At 39.0% G+C, this 24,959-nt stretch overlaps 1 protein-coding gene across 4 annotated transcripts in view; it reads left to right on the plus strand.

Moving 5' to 3' along the window:
- The window catches only part of gabrg2 (gamma-aminobutyric acid type A receptor subunit gamma2), a 60,346-nt gene extending 47,075 nt beyond the window's left edge, over window positions 1-13,271 (plus strand). The window contains exons 8-10 of one of the 4 annotated variants that reach the window (XM_030069617.1): window positions 4,174-4,379; window positions 6,324-6,347; window positions 9,241-13,271. In XM_030069617.1, the coding sequence (XP_029925477.1) occupies window positions 4,174-4,379; window positions 6,324-6,347; window positions 9,241-9,522 (512 nt within the window). In that variant the 3' untranslated portion in view covers window positions 9,523-13,271. The remainder of the gene's footprint in view (window positions 1-4,173; window positions 4,380-6,323; window positions 6,348-9,240) is intronic. The other 3 variants (XM_030069618.1, XM_030069619.1, XM_030069620.1) reach the window with 3 other exon arrangements.
- Window positions 13,272-24,959: the final 11,688 nt, after the last annotated feature.

The following is a 24,959-nucleotide window of genomic DNA, read 5'->3' on the forward strand; positions in this document are numbered from 1 at the left end:
CTTCCTCTTCCTTTAAAGTGCAGCTGCTCACCAGGTCTTGAAAAATCCTTTCTTAATTCATTATCATAATAGCTCCACCTAACCCAAACACACATATGCTGTGATCATACCAGAGAGATTCATTAGCCATTCAGTCTTTAATTACTCCTCACTATGAAACACATCAAGAAACCTGTGGTGGGCAGAAACCATCTCAAATTGAGAAAAAAAAAAGTATTTTTCATCTCCTCCTTTCCTCCTCTATCCTCTCCTCTTTTCTCCCCTTTTCTTTTCTTCTCTTCTCCTCTCTTCTCTGCTCCTCATCTTCTTTTCCTTCCTTTCCCCGCCCCTCTTTTCTCCTGAGAGACAGGGCAGCTGCTAAGGAATCTGGTCCATCTTGATTAGAAGAGCCTATCCTGGCACATATGTTTTTATGCATGCCTTAATGAGGCATTAATTATGCAATACAGCAGGGAAGATGCAGAGATGCAGCCTCAGCACAATAATAATGCAGGTGGCCACTTCACCGAATGCAAAGAAGGGACAAGAAATGAAAAAAAGAGGACAAGCATGAGGATTTCGAGGAAATCTTTGAGCTTTTGAACTTGCCCTTGGCATTGCGAGGACATCCTCAGAAGATGCAGGGTTCAGTCATGATGAAGTTACATATTCCTTAGTCAGCTTCCCCTAGGCCCTTCAGGCTTTAATCCTGACCTCTTGTCCTCACGATGTGATCATTAACGAGCATCACTGAATGTAAACCAATCCCGGCAGGCAGGAGGCCTTATTCAACCTTGCCTCTGTCTTTATTTTGTCAGGTTTTAATCCCTCTAAAAATAGGTGATTTTGTTTTCTTCAATTCGAGGTTAAATCATTTCATGTTCCTGCAGCCCCGGACATGATTTTCCAAAGAAATAATAATACTATTAATTGCCTGCTAAATTTGTACCAAGACTCAAATATCTTAATTTCCTCTTTGAAAGATAACGGGGGAGGTACACTCAGCCGGTTGGCTAGGGAGGGGATTAATGCTGATCACATAATTCTTAATCCTTCAGTGCCATCCAGCAGAATATCAAAATCACTCACAATACTGCAGCGTTAATCTTGGAGCACAATGATGTCTCTCATTCCACATTAAACTTAGACACAAATCGTCGTCTGCATAAGTATCCCATGTGGTTGTTTGATGGAAGAATTGCCGTCTGGTTGGTTGGTTGGTTGGTTGATTGCTTGATGAGCAGTGGTCTGTTTGTTGTGCTAATCTGTTGTATCAATGTACTTAGCAGCGCATTTCCTCGTCATGTACCATCACCCCGCCTCCATCCACATTATCATGTGAAACAGCGATAGAAAAAGAGGTGAGAGAGGGGGAGAGAAATGACCAGATGGTGGACATGTGATACGTCAGTATAGTGGTCCACAGCGACTGAACCTTAAATCAGGAAAGTATGTGGATCAAGGGGGCAGTAAAACAGTTGGCCTCCCCTCCCTCATGGTCATTTGTTATCTTAATACTAAGAGTTTGCAGTAAAACAGCATGTTTCTCCATGTTTGTAATCCTTTCATCTCTTCACTAATCCACGAAGCATCCCACTGGTCCATCTTTGGAACAGTGATCAGCCATTATTATTACTTAATCATTTGAATCATTTTATTGTTTGTTTTCACTGAGTGGGGACCTTTTATTCACAATCTGTTACTACATAAACTGTGTACATGTAAATTAACTTTAACACCTTCAGCTTTACACTTAAATATTTCTGAACTAAACTAGTTGGAAGAGACGGAAACATAATCAGGGTTTTAGTTACAAAAGCAGCTCATTCATAAATGTTGCTTTAAATAATGCATCCATCTGTGAAGCAGTCTAAAAAAATCCATTGTTGTAGTGTTGTGAAAGAGACCTTTTGTCTGTCTCAGACTCAATTCTTTGAAAGAAAAGAACTGAGAGCAGCATTTGAGAATCTGCATTCAAGACTCAACTTAGACAGCTTTTATTCTGCCTGGGCAGCCAGGCGGACTGGGGATTAAGGAGACCACATAATAATCCAAAGAGGTTCATTTGGTCTCAGTTTTGATAATATGTTATACAGACTACACATTTTTTGATGACATCATATGACATTTCTAAGGAAGACTGCAGGGTTCATAGCAGACTAAACATAATATCAAAAACATGTAGTCTTTATGTAGGAACATCTTCACTTAGGCCACTGTTACATTTGTCTCTTCAATACAACTTTTGTCATCCGGTCATGCCAGGATGCATTAACTGTCAAGTATGTACACGCTGAGATTGGATCTTGCTCTCATTTGGATCCAATCAGCCAGACCGCATGCCGAGGTGGCCTGGCTCGCATTGACTTGAGATCTCAGTAAGGTGTGGACAGCATGAGGGCACAATCCAGACACTTATCAACACATTTAACGGAATACATCTAATTAAGCACAGGAATATCTCCGATCCAGCAGGTAGCATGGAAGTATCAAGTCTGGGCATACATTTGCAGACCCAGCTGAGTTCTGATCTGGCGCAACTAATCACAGAAGTTGTGCTGAAAAGACAAGTGTGCCCACAACTTTAGTAGAGAGACCACATTTCAAGCAGAGGTCCCCAGTTCATGACCCTATCAGCTCCAGAGATGCTGCATTGTAGCTGCACAAAGTTTAAGACTCCCCAACAAACTTCCCGCAAAAGCAAATGTTTCCCAATGAAACTGGTCATTGTTTGTGTTGAAGTAGACTCAAATGAGGGCAAGATGGTAAGTAAAAGATGGTTTAATGGAGTTTGAGGTTGTAGAGAGGTTGTAGCCAGACTCGGCGTGGCGTGGAAGTTTTGTGAGGTAGTCGTGGCCTGGAGATGCTGATGTGGACAGCATGGTGTGGGCAGACAAACAGGAGCGATGGAAGGCAGGGAGGCAAGATGATCCAGCGTACCTGAAACATCAATCTGGCGATGACTGAATGTGAAGACCTGATCTTCTCATACTGCTGATGGGCTGATGAATGGAAGATGCGGTGATGATGAATTCAGGGCAGGTGTGTTAGTGAAGCGAGCGGCCGGGAGAGACAGGAAGAGAGACAGACACGCCCACAGCACACACACAGACAGACAAGGGAGAAGCGAAAAGCAAGGGAAACAGGGAGCAGAGGAAAATATTTGGAAAGATACTGGGGCACAGCCGTGGCCATGACAGGAACGTATGCAAATAAACTTTAGCTTTAATCCTCAGTTTGACCTAAAAGATCTGTGACTGTGCAGTGGTATATTTTTCCACCCAAAACATGTCCTTCTGTGTTTAAAAATTTAGGAGTGCATCTACATGATTTGAAGATTCATGTCAGCACCCCAAAAAACACCCAAAGCATTTTCTGTGAAAATTAGTTTGAATGTATAGACATCTCTTCCTTGAATCTGAAATTGCTCTTCTGCTCCTTTTTTCAGTTTTCTAAAGTAGTGTGAACTTATTTTAGGAGCATATCCTACTTTAGTGACAAACGAGTGTTTGAATAAAACAACAAAAAAAAAAAAAAAAATTCTACAACTTTTCCATGAAGTTATGTGTGCTAAGCTCAAGGTCCTTATGGGGTTTTCTATACTGTAGTGGAAAACAATGTGAGCTCCTACAACAGCACATTCCTTTCATTACAGCATCAGACTTTCATTGACAGTCTGTTTCTGCAATGCAGTGGGTTCATAAAACAGCCACTCCAGGATGCACCAGACTGAATTTGATCATGAGATCCATTTAAAAATGTGGTACATTGGCTTTATTCCATCTGTGTATTCAAAAGAGAGAACATCTGCGTATCTTGAAGACAGAACATCAAATAGGTATTGTGGCATATAAGATAGTGTCTTGTACAGAAAAAAAACTTAACAAAACATGGAGCACTTAGAAGCCAGAGAATATGACAATTACAATTACAGTTCACATTTGGCAGATGTTTTTATCCAAAGAGGCATACATATGAGATTTTTACACACCAACAAGCAAAGAGCAATTCAGGAGAGAATAACAACATCAAGTTTCAGAAAGCTCTGGTTCTGGTCCATAGGACACATTAACAGGAAACATTCTGTTTAAACTTTTTTTTTTTACATATAGTGCAAATGCTTAGATTTTCATAAAGGGTATTTTCTTATTGATATAACACAAGCATAATCTGTCTTTCTGGTCCTGTTGCCAGGTATCACCACTGTGCTGACCATGACCACGCTGAGTACCATTGCCAGGAAATCTCTTCCAAAAGTCTCCTATGTGACCGCAATGGACCTGTTTGTCTCTGTCTGCTTCATCTTCGTCTTTGCCGCACTGATAGAGTACGGCACACTGCACTACTTTGTCAGCAACAGGAAGCCAAGTGCCAAAAAGGACAAGAAGAAGAAAAACCCGGTGAGTGTCCTTCTAAAACTAAATGAAAAATTACTTTTTTTCCTGTTTTAAGGTTTTGTTGCTTTTTTACTCAATTCCAATTTTCACTCAGTTTCAGTATTTGACTAAGATTGTTTACTTTGGCAGTGCCGCTGAAAATGTATGGTAGAATATTCAAATACCATGTGAAAACTTTGTGATGAGCTTCAGTGGACTATATTAGAATGTGGAATGTTTTTTATACCACTGTATGTAGGTGAAGGGTCAAGGATCGTTTTCACAGGATACAGCATGGGGATAAGCCTTAGAGAAAGTGATGACACTGATCAGCTTCCCTAAGGGAGCATCTTCCCACCACCTCGTGTTAGTCAATGGGCGAAGCAGTCAGCTGGAACCTTTGTGTAATCCGCCACACATCTGGCACAGCTGTAATTTAGACCTATGTCACATGACACAAGAGCTGATCTTATAGGAACCTTGAATCCCACATAGCATCATGGCAGGAGCTTGAATGAAGAGCCATGACCCCTCAAAAACATGAATACAAGAGGAGCAGGTTTCCCCTACACAACTAGATACAAGAGAGCATTTGATTTGGTGTGCAGCTCCAGAACTGACGAATTTGGTGGGGAATCAGTGCAAATTCTTCTCTGAAATCCACAAGTGTGAAAAATGTTATTGAAGCTAGTGATACATAAATACAGGTTATGGATTTTAAAAGGTTGTAGGGCAGCTCAAGTCCTTGTTTGACTAAATGAGGGTGGTTTTATGGATTAGATTTGCATAGATTTACTTAAGACATACTGATTGTTAAATAGCTCTGTCTGCATATGGATATGTAGTATTTTGGGACTGAAATATTGAGCTGGAACTTAGGGAGAAGTGGAACAGTCTAGTTTCAGTAACTAAGGTTTTTGCTGCAGGGTTTAAAGTAACTGCCTCAGTGGATGAATGAATGAATAATGAAGTGGAAGGTGTAATGCCAGTTTGCCTTCTCAGAGGGACTTTTCTAGGTTCTCAACACGGCCTGCCAAGAGGCACGAAGGAGGAAGTAAGCAAGGAAAGGGGGGGTCTTTGACTGAAATCCTTTTGATCTTCATGAATAGTTAAAAATATGAAAATAATAGGAAATCGAGGGAAAAAAAAGTTCAAAAGTTCCTTTGATTTCCTGTAAGCTGTTTGAGTTCCATGTAATCTAACTCTCCTTCTGAAGATGCTACAGGGGTGTCCCATATCAGTGTTGCGATCTGATTATTTTTTCTTTTTTTTTTTCTTTTTTCTTTTTTTTTTGAAGACTGTATCATGCATGAAAACAACAAATGATAATTTAATCAGTCTGTTAAATGTATGCATACTAGAATTTGCAAGGACGTAATGCTTGATAAATGAGAATCACCAGGTATTGTTGACATGTACTGCATAAAGCAAATGCTTATCACTTAATGTAAAATTACAATGAAGTATTTCATATGATACAAATGAGATAAATCATGTGTGTTTAGCAAACATGTCAGAACAAGAACTGAGCTCATCATGTTATGATTTTTGATTTACTGATGTAGTCATAAAAATAAATAAATAAATAAATATTTAAATATATGAGTAAATAAACAAATAAATAAATGCATAATTGAATAAATAACTAAATACAAATATTTGCATTAGTAATAGCTTTTCAAAGGTGATCCTGGTGTAAGAAGCATGTGAGATATATCCGACCATGCATCTTCCCCTGTGTCTGTTTGTAATATGTATGTCTCTCTGCAGTGTATTTCTTCTCTTTCCATTTTGAGTTAGACAGTATAGCACTTGAGGTTACGTTTGACATTCTCTTTGTGTGTTTATTTGTCTTCTTGTCTTTTTCTTTTTGTCTTTTCTTGGGTTTTTTTTTCTTACATTTTATTGCTTGTTTTGTGTTCCTCTCTTTCAATTCCACATATTCTTTATTTCATGTCTGGACAAAAGCTCCTCCGGCTCTTTTCCTCAAAGGTATATTGCCTGTGTCTGAGTTACCCTCTACTGACTGCATGTGTCTGCTGCATTTTAGCCCTCTGAGCCCCTAGCACCTCACTGCTTTTCATCTGTTGTATATGGCAGATACGCCTGTCTATACTTGCTCTCTGTATACCTGTATTCTTACCATACACCCTCCTCAATCACTAAGTAGGCAGAAATGATATTAAAAAGGGGGGGGGGGGCTCGCTGCAGTGCACAGTGCGGAGGCAGCCAGCCAGACGTACTTATGCAGTTTTTAAATTTCTAATATGCATCCCACACGTCCCGTGTCCAGAGGAATGTATTAGGCCAGGCCGAGTTTGGATTCTCTCTGGCTCCCTCTGTCCTGTCTCACTCTCTGCTGTTGTTGTAACCACAGTGAACTTGTAGCCGCTGCAACAGCTCTCCTTCTCCCTCTCCTTCTTCTTCTTCTTCTTCTTCTTCTTCTTCTTCTTCTTCTTCTTCTTCTTCTTCTTCTTCTTCTTCTCCCTCTTCTTTTTCTCTCCCTCCTTCTTGCCAGTAAATCTATACCTGTGTGTTTGTTGGGCTTCTAAACCTGACGCTTCCTACAGAGTCAGCAGAGCCTTAACAGACTGAAATAGACAACCCCTGCACTGTGTTAAGTCTAATTAGAGTTTGTGGGTCCGCTCAGCAGATTAACACACAGTAATCTCCAAACACCCAGAAAGCATACAGGGTGGGCGGGAGCCAGCAAAAAGCTAAATTTAACCTAACACTCAAGTTAAGACAAGATAATCTGCTTTTCAAATACAGTTCCACATGAATATTATTGAGGGTAGATTTGTTAGATTTTAAGTGTGAGACACCATCACAAGACTAAATGTATTTATTGTTATATTATTGAAATGAACTGTTTACAGTATGGAAACACCATGTTAAAACATGAAAACATTTTGCAACTCAAATAAAAAAATAAGGCATCCACCAGGAAGGATCCTGTGTGTTTCCACCTTTTGTCTCCCTCAAGAGGTTGTCTGCTTTCAGCCAGTTAAAGTTACCAATGCCACTGTGTTGTTTCTTGCTAACACCGGCTCGGCACAGCCCGGCTTGACCAGGCCATGCGGCAGGATGCTGTTTATGCTCCTTCTGCTTGAGCTTCCACCGCGCTTCCTCCAGTGCAACCAATCCCCTTTGAGAACCGAGTCACATAACCTGCTTCTCTAATCCTCTCATTAACTTAACAGACTACCCTTTAATTAGAGCACAAATGCTGAGACTAACCCATATTCCTTTTATTGTTTTCTTTTGGTTTGGTTTTTGTTCATGGTTATGTATCGTTTTCAAGGGGATGACAGCAAACCTCCTGCACTAGTGCTGGGCAACTAATAAGCTGGAGGGAATGAAGTGCTGGACAGTTCAATCACGTGTTTCAAGTGTTTCAAGCTCGTATGAGGATGCATGTTTACAGCCAATTATGCTATGTTCAAACCCAAACAGCTGTGACCTCATATTTTAAGCAAGCATGCCCATGCTAATATATTTTAAATAAATGCAAATCCCAGATGCGGCTGAAAAAGAGGAAGAAAAATCACAGCCTGCTGCTGTTAGAGGGTTGTGGAAAGTAAAAAAAAAAAAAAAAGAAGAAGAAGAAGAAATCTGATGCCTAATGTGTTTCCTCATATTCTTATAAAACCTGGCATAAATATATTCTGTAAATCATCTTTAGTGTTAGTTCAGTCATTTTCAACTTTGTTCTCATTGTTTATATGGTATGACAGGACATTAAGAACCTCCTACATGACAGCTGGCAGCATTTATTTAATATGAAAGTGGTAATATAGCATTCTTAGAGATTGACCTTTGGAGTATGCTCGACTCACTGTGTATTTCTAAATGTTGAGGTTGACACCCTAGTTTATCTGCAAGGTCAGGGAGCCTTCTACTTCTGCCAAAGGGGGAAGTATTTAATCTGCCAAAGAGCCAGAATTCCAATTTGAGCAAAGGTGGCATGGCATTTCCAGATAAAAGCTGATGAAAATGGCCGATTTGAATACTAATTGTCTCCCTTTAGAATGACAGAGCCAAAGACTTGCTGATGTCACTGTCCTATTTTAGGAACCTTCACAAATGAAAGGCATGTGCCCTCCAGCGGTGAGCAGAGCTTGAAAACGAAGTGTATTTTAACCTGTTCAGTGACAGGACGTGTGGGCTGGAAGAATACTGAGCTGTGCGCTGTATGCCTGCCAACAAATGCTACTGTCTAAGCTTAGACTCCTGCGGCATCATAAGCCAGATACACAACATGTCTTGAATTTCTTTCAGCAAAACTGTTACAACATTCATGCAAAACCCAAATTATATCATTTTGTTGAGTCACTGGGCATAAAAAAAAATTCGTAAAAAAAAAAAAAAAACAAGAAACTGTTCCTAGAACAGATGATCTGTGATCATCTGTTTGCTTCATTTTTATTTTTCTCACAGCATTTTTAAGTGTTGCAGCAGCATTAGAATTAAAAATGGATTGGGATTGCCCAGCACTAGCATCATATGCCTACGCAATAAAGCCAAACAGATTACTGCATAGAAAAAAGAAAAAAAAAAAAAAACCTGCGATTGCTTCAGATGTCAGCTACAACCCAGCTTTCACCCAAAGGTGTAATTTGCATCATTAGTTCCTTGAGGACTGACCTATTGTCAGCTATAAGCCTCACCAATTATAATCTCACATGCTAGTTAAGGGCCTATTTGTATTTCCTTGACATTTCCTTTAAAAGGGTCCACTGGCAATTTGAAGGTGCAAATTACATTTTGATAACTAATGAGAAAAACACAGTGCGAGAAAATTTGCAGCTTAAATTAGTCCCCTCCCTATTGTGTCATCTCTTGGGCGCTGGTGGCTAACTGTGTCATTTTGTCCTGTCAAAAGCAGACACCCACGGTAGACATCCGCCCACGCTCAGCCACAGCCATCCAGATGAACAACGCCACACACATGCAGGAGAGGGATGAGGAGTACGGCTACGAGTGTCTGGACGGGAAGGACTGCACCAGCTTCTTCTGTTGTTTCGAAGACTGTCGCTCGGGAGCTTGGCGGCACGGCAGGTTGCACATCCGCATCGCCAAGATAGACTCATATGCACGCATCTTCTTCCCCACTGCATTCGGTCTCTTCAACCTGGTCTACTGGGTCTCTTATCTCTATCTCTAGGTCCAGCTGTGTAGCCAGCCTTATCATACAGTTCATTACATTCTATATATTCTGCTCCAGCATGGGACATTTTTAAAGGAGGGGACACACTGAAATATACAATGTTTTCATTCCAATTAGCTCTTTTCTTGAATGATGATATTTCTTTCTTTTCTCGTTCCAGTATTAGTTATCTTCTTATGCAGGCATTGCAAAAGTTGTAGCATCATAACTAACTGGCATGAAGGGGTTTGCAGATGTGTAGTGAAAACACTGACTGTGCTCAGAGTTAGCAAGACGCTGTTTTTTTTTTCCTCATTTCTCCTCAATAGGATCTTCGTTCATTGCTTTCTACACCTATCTTGTTAGACAAAAGTAATCTTGCCCCAATGAAGGTCTAAAAAAATAACCTGCTTTCTTCTCTTCTTTCTAAGGAGTCCAGGACAATAAAAATGCTATTCTAATCAGACACCTGTCAAAGTGATTGGACTGACATTCACATATGGCCTCATCTCATACAGTGTTATTTATCATATTGTTTAAATGCATCTAACACGATAAATAAGCAAAACCTGAAGCACTTTAATAGAGCTAGTATGCTAAACAATTAATATGGTTTGGAGATTCACTTTGATAGGTTTTGTTCAGCTCACAGGTTAGCACAATTAAACATTGCATTTTTCATGTGTGGTCAGAGAGCTAGACAATGCTATTTATGATCAACGGTCAACTGTACAGACACTGTATATATTTTACTATTACATAGTGGTTTACATTTATTGCATGCACCTTTCAGGCCAAAAATCAACATGTTTTATGGTCCTCTATTGTTGGCTATGGAAACTAAAAAAAAAAAAACAGCACTGTTGATTATCATTCAGGATTTAATTACATTCTTTTTCTTTTTTCTAGGAAAATTGGAAAATAAAATGATAAAAATGTGCCCAGCTTTTTTCTCTTTTTTAAGTTGAGAATCATCTTTGCCTACAGGTAGGAAGATCAGCCCAGGATTTCAGGCCAGACAACTGTTTTATAATTCTCCTCTCAGCTATAAGCTTTACACGATAGACTCCAATGACCTCTCATCCTCTGCTCCATTTGCTGTTAAAAGCAATCATTAACATAATAACACACTGCTGTTGAATCTTGATAATGTCAGCATTTACAAGAGAAACAGGGCAAAAACAAGTTCGCTTTTCTAAACAAAACATTTAAAAAAATAATAATTGGGTCGTCTTTTATTATAAATTACATGATAAGTGCATCTGCATTGGAAACATCAGCGCAGACAGCGATGAGAAACACTGAAATCCCTGAAGCACCACAGGGGTTATTCTACCTTTTCTTTTTTTTTCTTTCTTTTTTTTTATTAAGGTGAGAAATAAAACTACTGTACTCACTGCTGAAGTATTAATGAACTCGCGAGCTCCATTCAAGTAAAAAAGCAAACTGCTTGTGGCCGGAACAGATGCATAAGCCTCAGTGTCAGCTTCGCTCTCTCTTTCTGTCTCTTTGATAATTTAAAAAAAATGTCAATGTAAATGATATGACTTTCAAAAACTGATTGAATGGGCTGGGCAGAATTTCTATTATTTTCATTGTCTAGCTTTAACTTCTCTTGTTTTGTTTTCACTTCTTTCTTTTTTTCTCCTTTTCATTTAGTTTTGCTTTAAATACAAGGCTAAATGAAGAAATAAAAAAATAAATGTACCGTTTCACCATATCAGCTAGAGCAGAAGAATTATGAATGTTGTGTATGATATACACATAAAATATAACCCCTCACACTTTTGATAGACACCGGTATGCAGCAAACGGAGACAGTGCTTCAGTATGATTTGCAATCTCACAGTGAATAGGTGTAAATCACAGTGTTTTATGTACATAAGCTACAAATGGAAGGAAACACTTGTCAAGTCCTAGGGATTTTGTAAATGGGTATATATTTTATAATTTCAGCATTGTTACAGTATATCATCATATTTTAGATGTACTGTATCATGCTGGACTATGTAGGATATTGTGGGGGGTATTTATTTATTTATTGATATATGGTATTTATTTATTCATTTTATTGAGAGAAATTGTATTTTATGTTCATATAGCCCCGGAAAAAGAAACACAGAATGCTGTCATTTATATCAAAGACACATTTTCATTGACGTAGTAATGGAGCTTGAGCTTATTTATCTTGTGTTTTCTATGTTATAATCAGCGTCTCACAAAAGCCTGTCAAACTGTTGTATCTGTTAAATAAATGAGTTGCTACATTACCTACTGTGCAGCTTCGAAACTGTAAACCTAAATGTTTTCAGAGAAAAAGATACTCCCAAGCCACCAAAAAAAAAAAAAAAAAAAAAAAGAATATGGTTGGTTGTCTAAGCAACTGTTAATGATATTATTATTATTATTTATTTATTTTTATTATTATTTTTTTTAATTTTATTTTTATGTGCTATTTTATAACTGTCTCATCTATAAAAGCACCAGTGACAACGACACCACCTGCATTTACCGGATTAGCTTGTACGTCCTGTTCTTCCCCGATTGTGTTTGGTCCTTTTGTGTTGCACAGCTGCCACTTAGTAATAACTTGACTTGTCTTCTGTGTGCACATTCTGTACCTGTCACATCCTGAAGGAAATAGGTGTGTCAGTAGCAGTGTACATCGGTTATCATCAGTGTTTAGTAGTTTAAAGACATGTAGGAGGTGAAAAAAAAGTGCCAAACTGCCACCTGTGATAAAGAATATAAAAAAAAATACAGTAATATCATTTGTGATTTCTCTTACACTGCAGGCCTACTTTGTGGGTAAAAAAAATAAATAAATAAAAATGGATTTTTTTTCTTTTCTTTTCTTGAAGAAAATGTACAACAGACATTAGCCTCAGTTTTCTTTTGAGATACCTATCCACAGGTGCACATGCTATCATTATTATTATTATTATTATTACTATTATTATTATTATTATTATTTTGTATAGACGCAAAATCACAGGGACAATTATTATGTTTATCCAGGCAGACATAATCTGTCCTTGTGTGTGTGAATTAGAAGCTTTTTTTTTTTTTTTTTTTTTTTTTTTTGTATTGTCGAGAGTCAAGCATGTCTTGTCTTTGAAGAGTGATGCAAAAACATACATACATTAATGTATTTTTTTTCATGATAATTGAAGCTTGTATGATTACTGTTTTGTATCTTTTCACACACTCCACTGTAACTGCAAACAAAGGTACTGATTATGGAGGGTGTCAAAATGAACGGTGTTAATAACCATGTGTGCACAGTGAATATGGGTCGGTGACACGGAGGGATATTTCAAGGAATTGGGACTAATTGAAGCATTACTCCATCTGGCCTCAGTCGTTTGCCTGCATCAACATGGACATTTACTGCACTGTATTTATCTGAAGAAAGTGATCTTATTTATTTTGGGACCCATAAATGAAACCTATATGTGAAGAGCACATGTAGATATTTTCTATTGTTATGTATTTTGTCAAACTGCAGAAAAACAAAATAATGTACCACGCTGTAATTGCAGAGCTGGGAAACTGGTATCCAAAAACAAAATAAATTTCATCTGATTCCCATAGATATGTTAGTTGTTTGCCATCTATGTATATTTCTTGAGTATTGTATAAAAGGGGCACTGATCAATTCTGTTAGGGTCTGCATAATATACTATATATGTACTGAAGAAAAAAAATCCTTTTCATAAGGGAACTGCACACAGCTGTGGAATTTTACAATAAAATGGTTGCATTTATCAGCGTGTACTGATTTTCTGTATATATTGCATTGTTTGCCCATGTTAGGTGATGATTATGTGTACAATTATTAATGTCAAGGACAAAATTCTTTGAACAAATTGCACATTTGGGAAAATTATAACATTAGTTCAGCACCTAAGGATCTAAAACATCGAAGAGAGTGAGGGAAGAAATCCTGCCAAAGGTAAAGCTAACATTTAAACTGTCTTTAAGCACCACAAGTAAAGAAAATGGTATTCATCAACAACGGTTTTCATTTTATATGGCTCCACCGTTGCATAATTCTGATTGTCAAAATGCCTGAAGTGGCACGATGCAGTTTGCCTTTTGTTGGATTTGATTTAACTCTTGAGTTATGAACCACAAAGTGAAACACCAGGATCCAGATTTCACAACAGCTGTCCCAACTGAGGTGGAAAAAAAGTGGGAGACTCGGCCTTAAAATCCCCAGACCTAGCCGTTTGTTTCAGGGTACCCACCGGGCCAGCTGAGCTCTTGCTTCACTGCAAAAATGGCCTCCACTGTTTAGCGAATTCCACATGATACAGCTGTGAGCAGCAACTCCGAGTTCAAGCCAGACTTGCATGTCAAGCTCTCGAGGCTGTAGCGCTGTCTGAGCGTGAGGAAGAGGAGAGTTTGATCTGTGAGAATCAGTGATGTAGTTGTGAATAAAAAAGAGAAAAGAAACTAAACTCCACACTGTAATCATTTCATTAAAAGTCTAATTTACATCAGCTTGATTTGCTGCTGTGAATATAAAAGGTGTGTAAACTGACTTTAGGTGGGTTGACCCTCATCTATGTCCCTGATTAAGATCACTGTGACTGGCTGTATTAGAGTGCTGGTCTGAATACATTTTCTCAGCTAAGCTTGTAATTTAAGACATTCACTCCAAATAAAGGTGCTGACATGGATAGCAAGCGTCACAGCAGTGATTGAAAATAAGTATAGATTTACACTAGATATTCTCGATATTCAAAGACATTTAAACCTGTAATATGCATTTCTCCTTGAATAAGCAAGGTATATACTATATATATATATATATATATATATATATATATATATATATATATATAATTTCATATAATTTAATCCTGCTGTCTTCCCACTCAGCTGGTGAAGTTCACACCCTGACGCTTGTCATTCATCCTGATGAACTGTCTCTAAAATAGCAGTTAGCCTTGTGCTGCTGCACTGCACTGAGCATTGGTAAAGCCATGTTCATGGCAGATGTTCCCCCCTATTTTTAACTGGGCTTTGTCTGCCACTGGTTTAGCCTCAGGTATTTCTTGAATAAAGTGAAATTTTCTCAATAGTAATGGGCTGATTGGCACTATGCTGCCTTGTTTCAACAAATTTATATTTGACCCTAGGATAGCAGATTTTTTTTTATTATTATTATTATTTTTTTTTTTTCTTGTAAAACATGAAATGATTTTGATTTTAAGACTTTTCACTAAATTACTTGTCAAGATGGAGATTTTTTTGCAGGGCACTTTAATGTGGAAAAAAGATCCTTTAATATTTACTAGCTATTGATGTAGTAATTTTAGATGCAGTTATTAAGTTAATCATCAGTCAAACTGATGGTTAAGTTTATATGATGAGACTGAATGAAGAAAATGGCTGTCAAATTTCCCTCTCCGAAGGGTGGTGCCCCTGAGGACGAATTTCATGTAGAGTAACTTCTGTCAGTATTGAATATAAATACATTTTATCAATATTTCATATAAATACCGATTATATCTGACAGTCAAAAAAAGATAATAAGCTGTAGCATAAGCACTGGAGAATAAGAGCATCTGAGTCTTCAATAAGCAAATGGGAAAAGATGATTATCCTGCTAAAATGCTTTTTTTTTTGGAAACGAGCCCATCACATTAATTTAAGGTATGATATAACTCTTTGCCAGAACAGTATTTTCATTTGATGGGTCAGTAATTGCGGGAATAGCATGGTCTGATCTGCTCTGGTCTGGTGCAGCGGCTTAGTGCATACCAGGAAAGTATAGTTTCTACAGAGCAGCAGTTGGCTGATGGACCCCTGCTCTGGCACCTCTCCCTCCACTGGGCAGGGTGGCAGCTGCTGAGGACAGCCAGCGAATCGCTCTGATCATTACACAACTGCCTGCAGTGTACCACAGCACCATGCCGTCACAGCTAGCCCTTTCATCAGCTGAGGTACAAGCTCTTCAGCGAGAGCGGAGCATGGAGTACAAGGAGTCCTGTATGAATAATGCAGTCTGCACATGACTAACTTTTGAGGAGTTCACCCCCATGCTCCTTTTGCCATGTTCTTCAACATGTGAGGTGATTCATCTCTGAGGCAGCAGAGATTCAGCCCAAAAATGAGGTATCAAGAACGTGAACATATTCTCCCAAAATGCCTGTTAACATAGAATCAATATTGCCTATGGACTGTTAACAGTGGTATCAGCAAAATGAAGATATTGTTTAAAAAACAGCTATTGGAAGATTAGTGAGCAATAACCACTATGTGACCTTTTTTTTTTTTTTTTTTCTCACCCTCAAAATGAACAGGGGTTGGTTTTCTTTTTCTGTGTGTGTGTGTGTGTGTGTGTGTGTGTGTGTGTGTGTGTGTGTTTTAGTGATCAGTTAAGTTATTTGTACAAGGCCATGTACAATATTAAAACATGCAGGTTTCATTTGATGTATTGCACCAGATTTAGCTTAAAGTTAATCTCCAAATGCAGTCCACTGGTTATATGCATATGGCGCTCCACATATACGGAGCTTTCGGGGCTGTGACCCCCAAACTGGGAAAGTGGCTCTAGCAGATTCCAGGAACAACATCTGAGATCCCCGTCCAGAAGAGCGCCATCCTCAGAACAGCTAAGATACTGTGCAGAACCCCCAGGCTCTCGGACCTCTGGTAGAGAACCCGAGCTTGAAGGAGACACAATTGTAATGTAATGGAATTGTAATATAGTGCTTCCTACACTTGGTTGAAGCAAAGCTATGAGCATACAAACATATAGTTAGTCTGTCACATAAATAAACTACTTGCACAGAAGATTTTTGTAGTTTACTAAAGTACAACTTGGGTTGGATTGCCAAGTTGAGAAGGCACATACTTTGAACCCAGCAACACTGATCTGTGTGATTACCACTGGATTATTTGCAAGTTCCCATGTATTTACAGAATCACTCTCCAGCACTTTTTTTCCCCTTACAGATTAGAGCAAAACTAATGTAAAGCTTAGCAAGTTATATATAACTGCACGCCTGGTAAGGGTAATACTTTATTAACCTACAGTGCATAGGCGCTGTGTTTAATGAGATCACGAAACCCTGCCGGTTATACAACAAAACGAAGATGATTGACTCAGCAAGCGTATTGAGAATTAAGAGGGAAGTTCATGTAGAGAGGACACATGTTGACTCATGCTATGGTAAGTAAATAAAATGTCAATTAACATAATATGACCATGAGGTAAACTAAATGGCTCTTTGGCTAAATTTAAGCCACATTGAAGTGAACTGAAAATCCATCAAAATTTAGCAAATGGACAAGTTCATTCATACTGTCCTGTTAATCAATTAATATACATAAAAGCCATGGAAATATATGCTTTGAATGATGCCTTTGAAAGCGACCTCTTTCAAATCCAACCATGTGCGGGTGCTATCATGATACTGAAAATATCACCTTGTCACATCAATATGCTGTAGCCCTCATTAGTGTTGACATTTAAGGACTTTTGAACTGTTCTATCTATGATGCGCATTTTAAAATGTCAGCCATAAAATAATCTGACCTTTCACACTCATTTAGACTCCTCCCCTTGAGCTGTCACTTATTAAACTTCGGAGCACTTATTTGAGTGACCAACACGGGAACGCTGTCCCTGTGTGTGGGTCAGTCGCTTATTTCCCACTACATGTGAACGCTTCTGATAGCCAGTGTGTGTGTCATCCCGGGTCTGTGTCATGAGTTTATCTCCATGTGCATGTTTCTGCTTCGTATCCTACACCCCTCATTAGCAGCTCAAATGTAATCTGCTTGGGCTCAGTAACAGTGTGAGCAGGGCAACAGAGGGATGGTTGTGTAACATCTTCCTTTAGCCAAGTCACTCTGTACAAACAGAGATTAATTACCAGGGCTTACTGTCAAGATACTCCGATCCACAATCGCCACAGGCAAAGACCAAAATGCACTGGGACTACTGAGCCTGCATGCACACACACACATACACACACACACACACACACACACACACTCAAGTGTACAGAGGCATCGATTTCTGTCATTTTTAATTATTATGAAAACAGAAAAAATGTATTTTTTTCAGTTGTAAGCTCCGTATGTGAAAGCTTCTCACTGAATAGACTAGACCCCCAACTGCTAGAGTGCTGTCCCACTCTGAAGTCCCACATCCCATAATGAAGTTTAATATCTCCGTTTTCGAAAGGCCAAAGAGGACTGATAGGGGGACCGATAGGAAGCGAAGGACAGTCAAGATGAGGTTTGATTTTTCAACTTCAGTAATTAGCAGAGACGTTAATGCCTGTAGAGATCACTGACATTTTGTGCTTTTAATTTTCCACCCAGCTTTACTCTTATATCTGCATGAGCCCACAGCCTTCACCAGTCAGCTCAGCAGGGATTCTTGGTAATGACAGATCCCCAAGCATCATGTGTTAATGTATATCGCTGTTTATTACACGTGTTCAGTTTTGATAGATGTAATTTTCTCTCATCTTATCTCTTATTTATCTATTTATTTATTTGCATGTCATAACATATCAGCATCAAACACGTCTTGACCTCCCCTGTAACTTATCTTAGCATATTAGAGTAACCTAGTTTAAGTTTTTTTTGTTTGTTTTATTTTGTTTTGTTTTGATCTCATTATTTTTACTGTTTTCTCAGTGTTGCTACGTTATTTATTTTTTATCTCACCTCTTGCAATTTCATGTTTTAAGTGAAATGAAAAGTGTTAATACAAACAAAACATATTATTCTGCTTCTTCTTATTAATATTATAAGTAGTAGTACAAGATGTAGGCACCATTGTAGTAGTACTAGCTGTGGTCTGTAGTGGTGGTGGTAGGTATTATTTATGAGCTTGGTGTATCAGAGGTTTTCTCAGGTTCTTAAAGCCTTTTTTATTTTAGCTGCTAATTGGCGACTTGGGTTAAAGAGAATCAAAATCACTTTATGCAGATTGGATGCACATGCACTTTTGAAAATGCCATGGAAATTATTAGAATTGCACATCAGCATTGGCTCCACGGCAAAGGGTGGCTGTTTTGTTTCAAGTGCATTACACACCTATTTGAGAGTAAGAATTACACAGTTAGATTTCTTTTTTCTTTTTTTTTTTTTTTTTTTTTAATTGGCTTTGCACAAATCTGACCCACACAATGACTTTTTCTTGACATCCATCTTTGCCATAGTTCTGCCCCAGTTCTTTCCCTCTTCTTTTCCAATGCAGTTATGCGAGCCTTGCATGATGCCCTGTTAAAGACAAGGTACATTTAACAGGAAGTGCTGCACTCTGTGAAAAACAAAAGTTCAATGACCCTTGATGCTTGTTGCAGAAAAATCTTGACTCCCCATAGTCTTCTCTAAAGCTACGTCTTACTTTTCACCTTACCATGCTGAAGCTTGGGAAAACTTTTTAAAATGTATTCATGACATCCTGACTGACACAAAAAAAACTATTTAAGTAATTTATTGCACCTATAATGTTCAATTACATGCAGTATCCCTACTTCACTGACAGTTTATTAATGGATAAAAATAATGGCGTTACTATATACTTTGTTTACTGATTACTGTATATTTTGGCTTATTAAGGCTGTCAATAATTGGAAAATATGCTTTTGCACCACATAACTGCTTTCAAACACTGAGTCTGGGAGGAAATATGACCAGTGCTACTGCTAATATTATTAGAAATATTATTTGCACTTTCGCAGCAAGTGAAGCTGATAACTGGAAGCACACATTGTACTTTCTCTCTGGTACTAATGGCATCAGCAAGTTTCTTATTTTGAAGTTGAATGTTTACCCTTTAGGTGCTTGTTGAAAACATCCAACAACTGACAAACAAGGTCATCTGCAATTGGTCACCTAGAGCCAAGAGGATAAATATGGGCTGTTTCACCACTAGCACTTAGCCCTGTCAAATGCAACCAGTTGTCTCTTGGCCAATTTGACGGGCTTAGCAGAGTGTTTACATCTGTTTATTGCAAGCTTTTGAGATTTATTCAGTATAGGCACAAAGAAAGGGTGGGCTAAACAGGCGAAATCAGAGAAAAAAGAGAGAAAAAAACATGTTAGCAGGAGAGATCCTCATTCCCTGCTTGTAAATTCCCGTCCAATCCCAATTTAGAGTGACAGCTGGCCTGTACAGAGTTAGTGCTGGCAATCACCCGGGATGACGCTAAAACCTCATCAACTTTATCATCATCTTCTTCATTTCACCATGATAATCCACTCAGTAAAAATATAGTGTTCCTCCAGGGAGTCCTGGGTGCATACAACGAATACATCACAACAAAACAATACAGCAAAAGCAAAATTTACCCATTGCCCCTTTGAACTCCAGTTCCTCTGGAGTCAAGTGGTCAACTGCACCGCATCACTTTTGCAAACAGCTGCCCTGAAAGCTTAGTTTAACTACTAGGAAAACTATGTCTCCTTTGGCCCTTTTCAATATTGAAAAAAATGCACTCTGTTCTAATGGCCCCAGTCATTTATGCCATTAAGTAAAAACTGCACTATTTCACGATCAAAAATATCATCAGACCTTTCATCAGAGCAGTGGCAGCTCCCTAATTTCTCAGAATGATCTGGACACAGCCCAATGCAAAGGTTAAACAGCCAAATTTCAACATGTAGAATTGGACCGGCACACACACACACACACACACACACACACACACACACACACACACACACACACACACACACAGAGAGAGAGAGAGAGAGAGAGAGAGAGAGAGAGAGAGAGAGAGAGAGAGAGAGAGAGAGGAGAGAGAGAGAGAGAGAGACATGCTTATAGTAACTGCTTATTTGCTGATATCTGTTTTATTATGGGTATGATAAATTCCTAGAAAATATGCATTAATTCAATTTCATTGAACTGGCCAGTTTCAAAAATATATCAGAATATCAGTATAGACTCATTTATTACAGGTATTTATTTATTTATTTTTTAATAACACACTAGCATCATTGGCCCAGGGGGTGAGCCACATCTCTAATTTGACCTTATTAATCTTATTATTGTTTTTTGTTTTTTTTATATATATATATTGCTGTTATTATTTAGCCATGAGTACTTTGGAATAATTAATCTTTCTGCCAGAAGGAGGCAGGGAGGAAGGAGGAGGAGACCATTTTTCTGGCTTGAGCACTGTCCATTATTGCTGCATTAGTGCTGCAGAGCCGGCATCAAGGTGAGGGAGGTAGGCAAGACAAAACAAAACAAAACAAAAAAAAAAAAATGTGGTGCAAAGGCTGGTTTTGCTGCTGGGTGGAGTCTGTGCCCCCCTGGAGGCCACAGCACAGGGGAGAATGAGGGCGAAATTGAACACCATCCTGGATAACAACCCCCAAGTTCTCTACAGTACTCAATCCTTTGAGACATATTTGTGATGAAGGGCTTTATAAATAATCTTGACTTGTCTTGATTTATACTCAGCACCCTCCGTCCTCACGTCAGCCCACAGAGGTGCAACACAGAACAACTTGGGCACACTTTATGCCAACAGCCAAACCACTGTATTGTACAAAGCTTCCAAATGATTCAACAACAACTGACTTCAAGTTGCCACCCTCTGGCTTTTCTTTCTTTCTTTCTTTCTTTCTTTCTTTCTTTCTTTCTTTCTTTCTTGCTTCAGTACAATCTAACAATGATATAAACCATGTTTTTTTTTTTTTTTTTTTTTTCCTTTTTGTTTGGAATACTTTTCCTTCATCATTCTCTCAAACATTCTAATGTATGAATTGTTGGTTGCATCTGTTGAGGCATCTGTTGGTTTTCTGATTTTATATCCTATTGCCATTTGGTCTGTCAGTTTCAGTCAGCGAGTCAGTTTCCCAACAAATTAAACTCAAGTTTAATGTGCTGTATCTTACCTCAACCTCCAAACTGGTGAGAATCACACAGTGCCACCATAACACAAGCATACACATAGACTAGTACCATGGGTTTAACTGTAACATGCTTGCTGGGTAGTGTTTTTATATATTTATAAGCTGGACTACTTTGTACGTATAGTGCTCCATGACACAGTATGAGATGGAAGCAAAGTTTTTCAGACGGTTCTTGGTTTAAAGTCTCCACCCTCTCACAGGCAAAATCAGGTCTGTCTGGGTGACAACTCTGCCATGAAAGCCTCAGCTGTAACTCTCTACCCCGGACAGCACTGGGGAGCGAGAGACAGAAGAGTGGACTTTTCACCACACTTTATTTCTCGCATTTGCATGCCAAACATGCACAATTTTAATTACACTATATAGATCATGGATGAATGATTGCCTGGCTGTGACCAACTTTAAATAGGATTTCACGGTGTTTTGTTCATATGTATTTATATCATAGCGATAGTGACAGCCGAGTGGCAGATGCACTTTAGGTCTCCTGCATACTATCAATTCATATTCAGTGAAATGGAACACTCACTTCAGTTCAGTGTCAACTGAAATTGAGTTAGCGTTTTAGTTAGCACTTAATTTGACCTGACAGGGATCTGGGGTGCAGGGTGCCACTTGCTGAGTTGGTTGACACTTCAAGAATGTAAAACCGTTAAAAAATATATGTTAGAAGAGTGACATCAGAAAGTTGAGTCGCAGTTCATTTTATATTAAGCTAAACAAAATCACCATCCACTTTACTATCTCACACTTGATCTATTGAGAGGGAATAGTAAAATAGAAATAAAATTTAGAAAAACATAGCCCATACAAGCTCTGAGAATAAAATATCATATCAGCTAACTATTGTGCTATTTCTGATTATTAGCAAAGTACTTAGAAACTTTGTGAAAGTCATTCAAGTTCCTTTATAGTGAATAATCCCCATTCCCCACCCCTTTCCTACAGCTCAGAGCTTCATGGACCCCCATGCATCTCCTCTGATCCTGTCCTTATTAGTATGCTGGTCCTGCAGCGACAGAGAGCTGCAGGTGTAAAGATGTTTTAATCTCTAATCTCTCAGACTGACTGACTTCTTCACTGTGACTAAATCTATGAAATTAGAACACTCCATCGCTTTGGGTTACTCCACAGATAAGAGTATAGTCTGGCTAATGTTGATTAAAACAGCCTAGAAAAGTTTGGAAACACAGTTCTTATTTGGAAACCACTTTTATATTCCTAAAGGAAACATCTCTTTAGTAGCTTTGAAAAAAGACAGTTTGACCTTCACCGATAACTGCTTTTCACTTCTTTTTCTGCGGAGCACTTTCCTTGAAGTGAAGGTAGCTTTCTCACTATCACCTGCCTCCCCGTGGAGCAGCATCCTGTTCTGTAATTTCATTTCATCTACTCTCTCAATAAGGTGGCAGGTAGCACGTTTACCTGGTGTCCTGCACTGCCGCAGTCTGTTTTGTTGTCTTACTAATATTCATGTCTCATTGAAATGTATGAGTAACGAAACGAGACTGAGTGAAGCCTGAGGCCCAGAGCCCGAACATCATTTCTTGCTCAGCATAGAGTGAGTATCAGAGATAATCAAAGCCTGATAAGTCAAGCCAATACCATTACCAAGCCTGTTTCACAGTTTGGTTTCCAGACAAACTGTGGCAATGAGCTTTGACAGGATTGATGGAGCGTGCAGACAGGAGTGACACAATGTTATACACATCCCCCAACCCCCCCGTAACACAGCCGCATCACCTTGTTCCAGGATGGAAAGTGTTAGAGAGAATCAAACATGCTGTGACAGTGAGACATTAGAGAGCTGATGATACATCTCACGACACACACACACACACACACACACACACACATTTGTATGCATGTATGCCTATACACACACACAGACACACACACACATGCATACGTACAAACACACACATCCTTTCCAAATTCACAGGCACAGAATACAAACTCGACCTATAAACATACATATGCGTAAGCACTGAGACGGAAGGTGTTTGAGAGAGGAAAACATGCTGTGACAGGGAGACTTAAGTTAACTTTATGTGCACACACACACACACAAACACACGCAAACATACAAACACCCGCTGTAGTAGTTACCTTCGGCAGCTGCCTTTCCCAATCTATCAACTGGGGAGATGGGCCGATCTGTCAGGTCTGGGCTCGGTTCAGGGGATGGCTGCACAGAGACAAGAGGCTGTCAGGTATTTCCTTGAAGTGATGCTGTGACATTTTAAATTTTGGTCTGTTTTCAATTTCACTTCATCAGACATTTGTTACGCGGCGGGGAAAAAGAAAGTTTTGGCATTAAAGTTGTTTTGAACGCAGCTTGTTAGCGTTGTTTGCAACTCCAAAACACAAACCAGCGAGTACAGCCCTAGCCGTGAGCTAAGCACATTGTGTTGAACTAATTGACAGTCATTGCCTTTGGATGCAGAGTGGCACTGGCCAGGCATGGCCTCCTCAACTCTCTCATTTGTTATTACTTCAGAGCAACTGCAAAGACACACGTGGTACCATCTTCACAGTGTGGCAAGAAATTTGAATTTCAGTCCAGGCTGTAACATATATTATGGACACATACAGAATATCCATATGAATAATCACATCATGGTTCAGTATTAGATTATGTAATAAAGAATTCCAAGAATGCATTTGCTAAAATGAAAATAATGATATACTGCCTCTTTTTTTTCTTCTTTTTTTGTGTGTGTGTGCGTGCATATCAGTATGCATATGAATGGCAGGAGCTTTTTAAGCACACTTTGGACCATGTTGCCCTTGACTTTACCTCTCTCCGCCATGTGACTGGCCCTGCCCCGGCTCCCTGGGGCAGCGTCGCTCCAGCATCAGGCCTGTCTAGTCAGAGAGCTGGAACCCCCACCCTCCTACCCCCCTATCCCCCAAAACCCCCAGGGCTGAGGGGCCATGGTTGCGTGCCTTGGATGTCTACTCCACTGGCCGTCCACTCCCCCGGGTCCCAGTGAGTCACCCCAGCTCACAGCTGAGTCACTCCCACAGGAGAGCACAGAGACACAGGAACAGCCATATTGCATAAATGCGTTTCACATATATGTTGGGATATATTTAGTTAATTATATCTTATATATTATATACTACTACGCAAAGTGAGGGTCATTTTGACTCAACTGGCAAGAAACATGTAATGACACAAAGAAATTATCAGTGAGTTGGGCTGATGATGTATGATTAAATAAATCCCCTGCAGTTTTGCATAGGTCACCTTTGATGCAATCTATCTGTTCAAATACATGTTTTTAATCTATTTTTGTAAAATTAGACAAGCATCTCTTCATATACTCATATAATCTTTTGTTTTTCTTTGTTTTGTTTTGTTTTGTTTTTTCAAAGTATGGGTAGCAGAGTGTTGTTGATGCAATGTGTGGAAGAGGAACGGTGGAATGGAAGGTTTTGTGTGTGTAGGTCCGTTTCTGACTACTTTCAGGGACAGTTTTTTAAAGTCAGTGGATAAGGTTAGGATTAGGTTAAGGTTAAGGTTAAGTTTAGGTATGCTGTAGGGA

Source organism: Myripristis murdjan, chromosome 14 (assembly GCF_902150065.1).
Source record: "Myripristis murdjan chromosome 14, fMyrMur1.1, whole genome shotgun sequence".
In the NCBI taxonomy this organism is placed as follows: domain Eukaryota; kingdom Metazoa; phylum Chordata; class Actinopteri; order Holocentriformes; family Holocentridae; genus Myripristis; species Myripristis murdjan.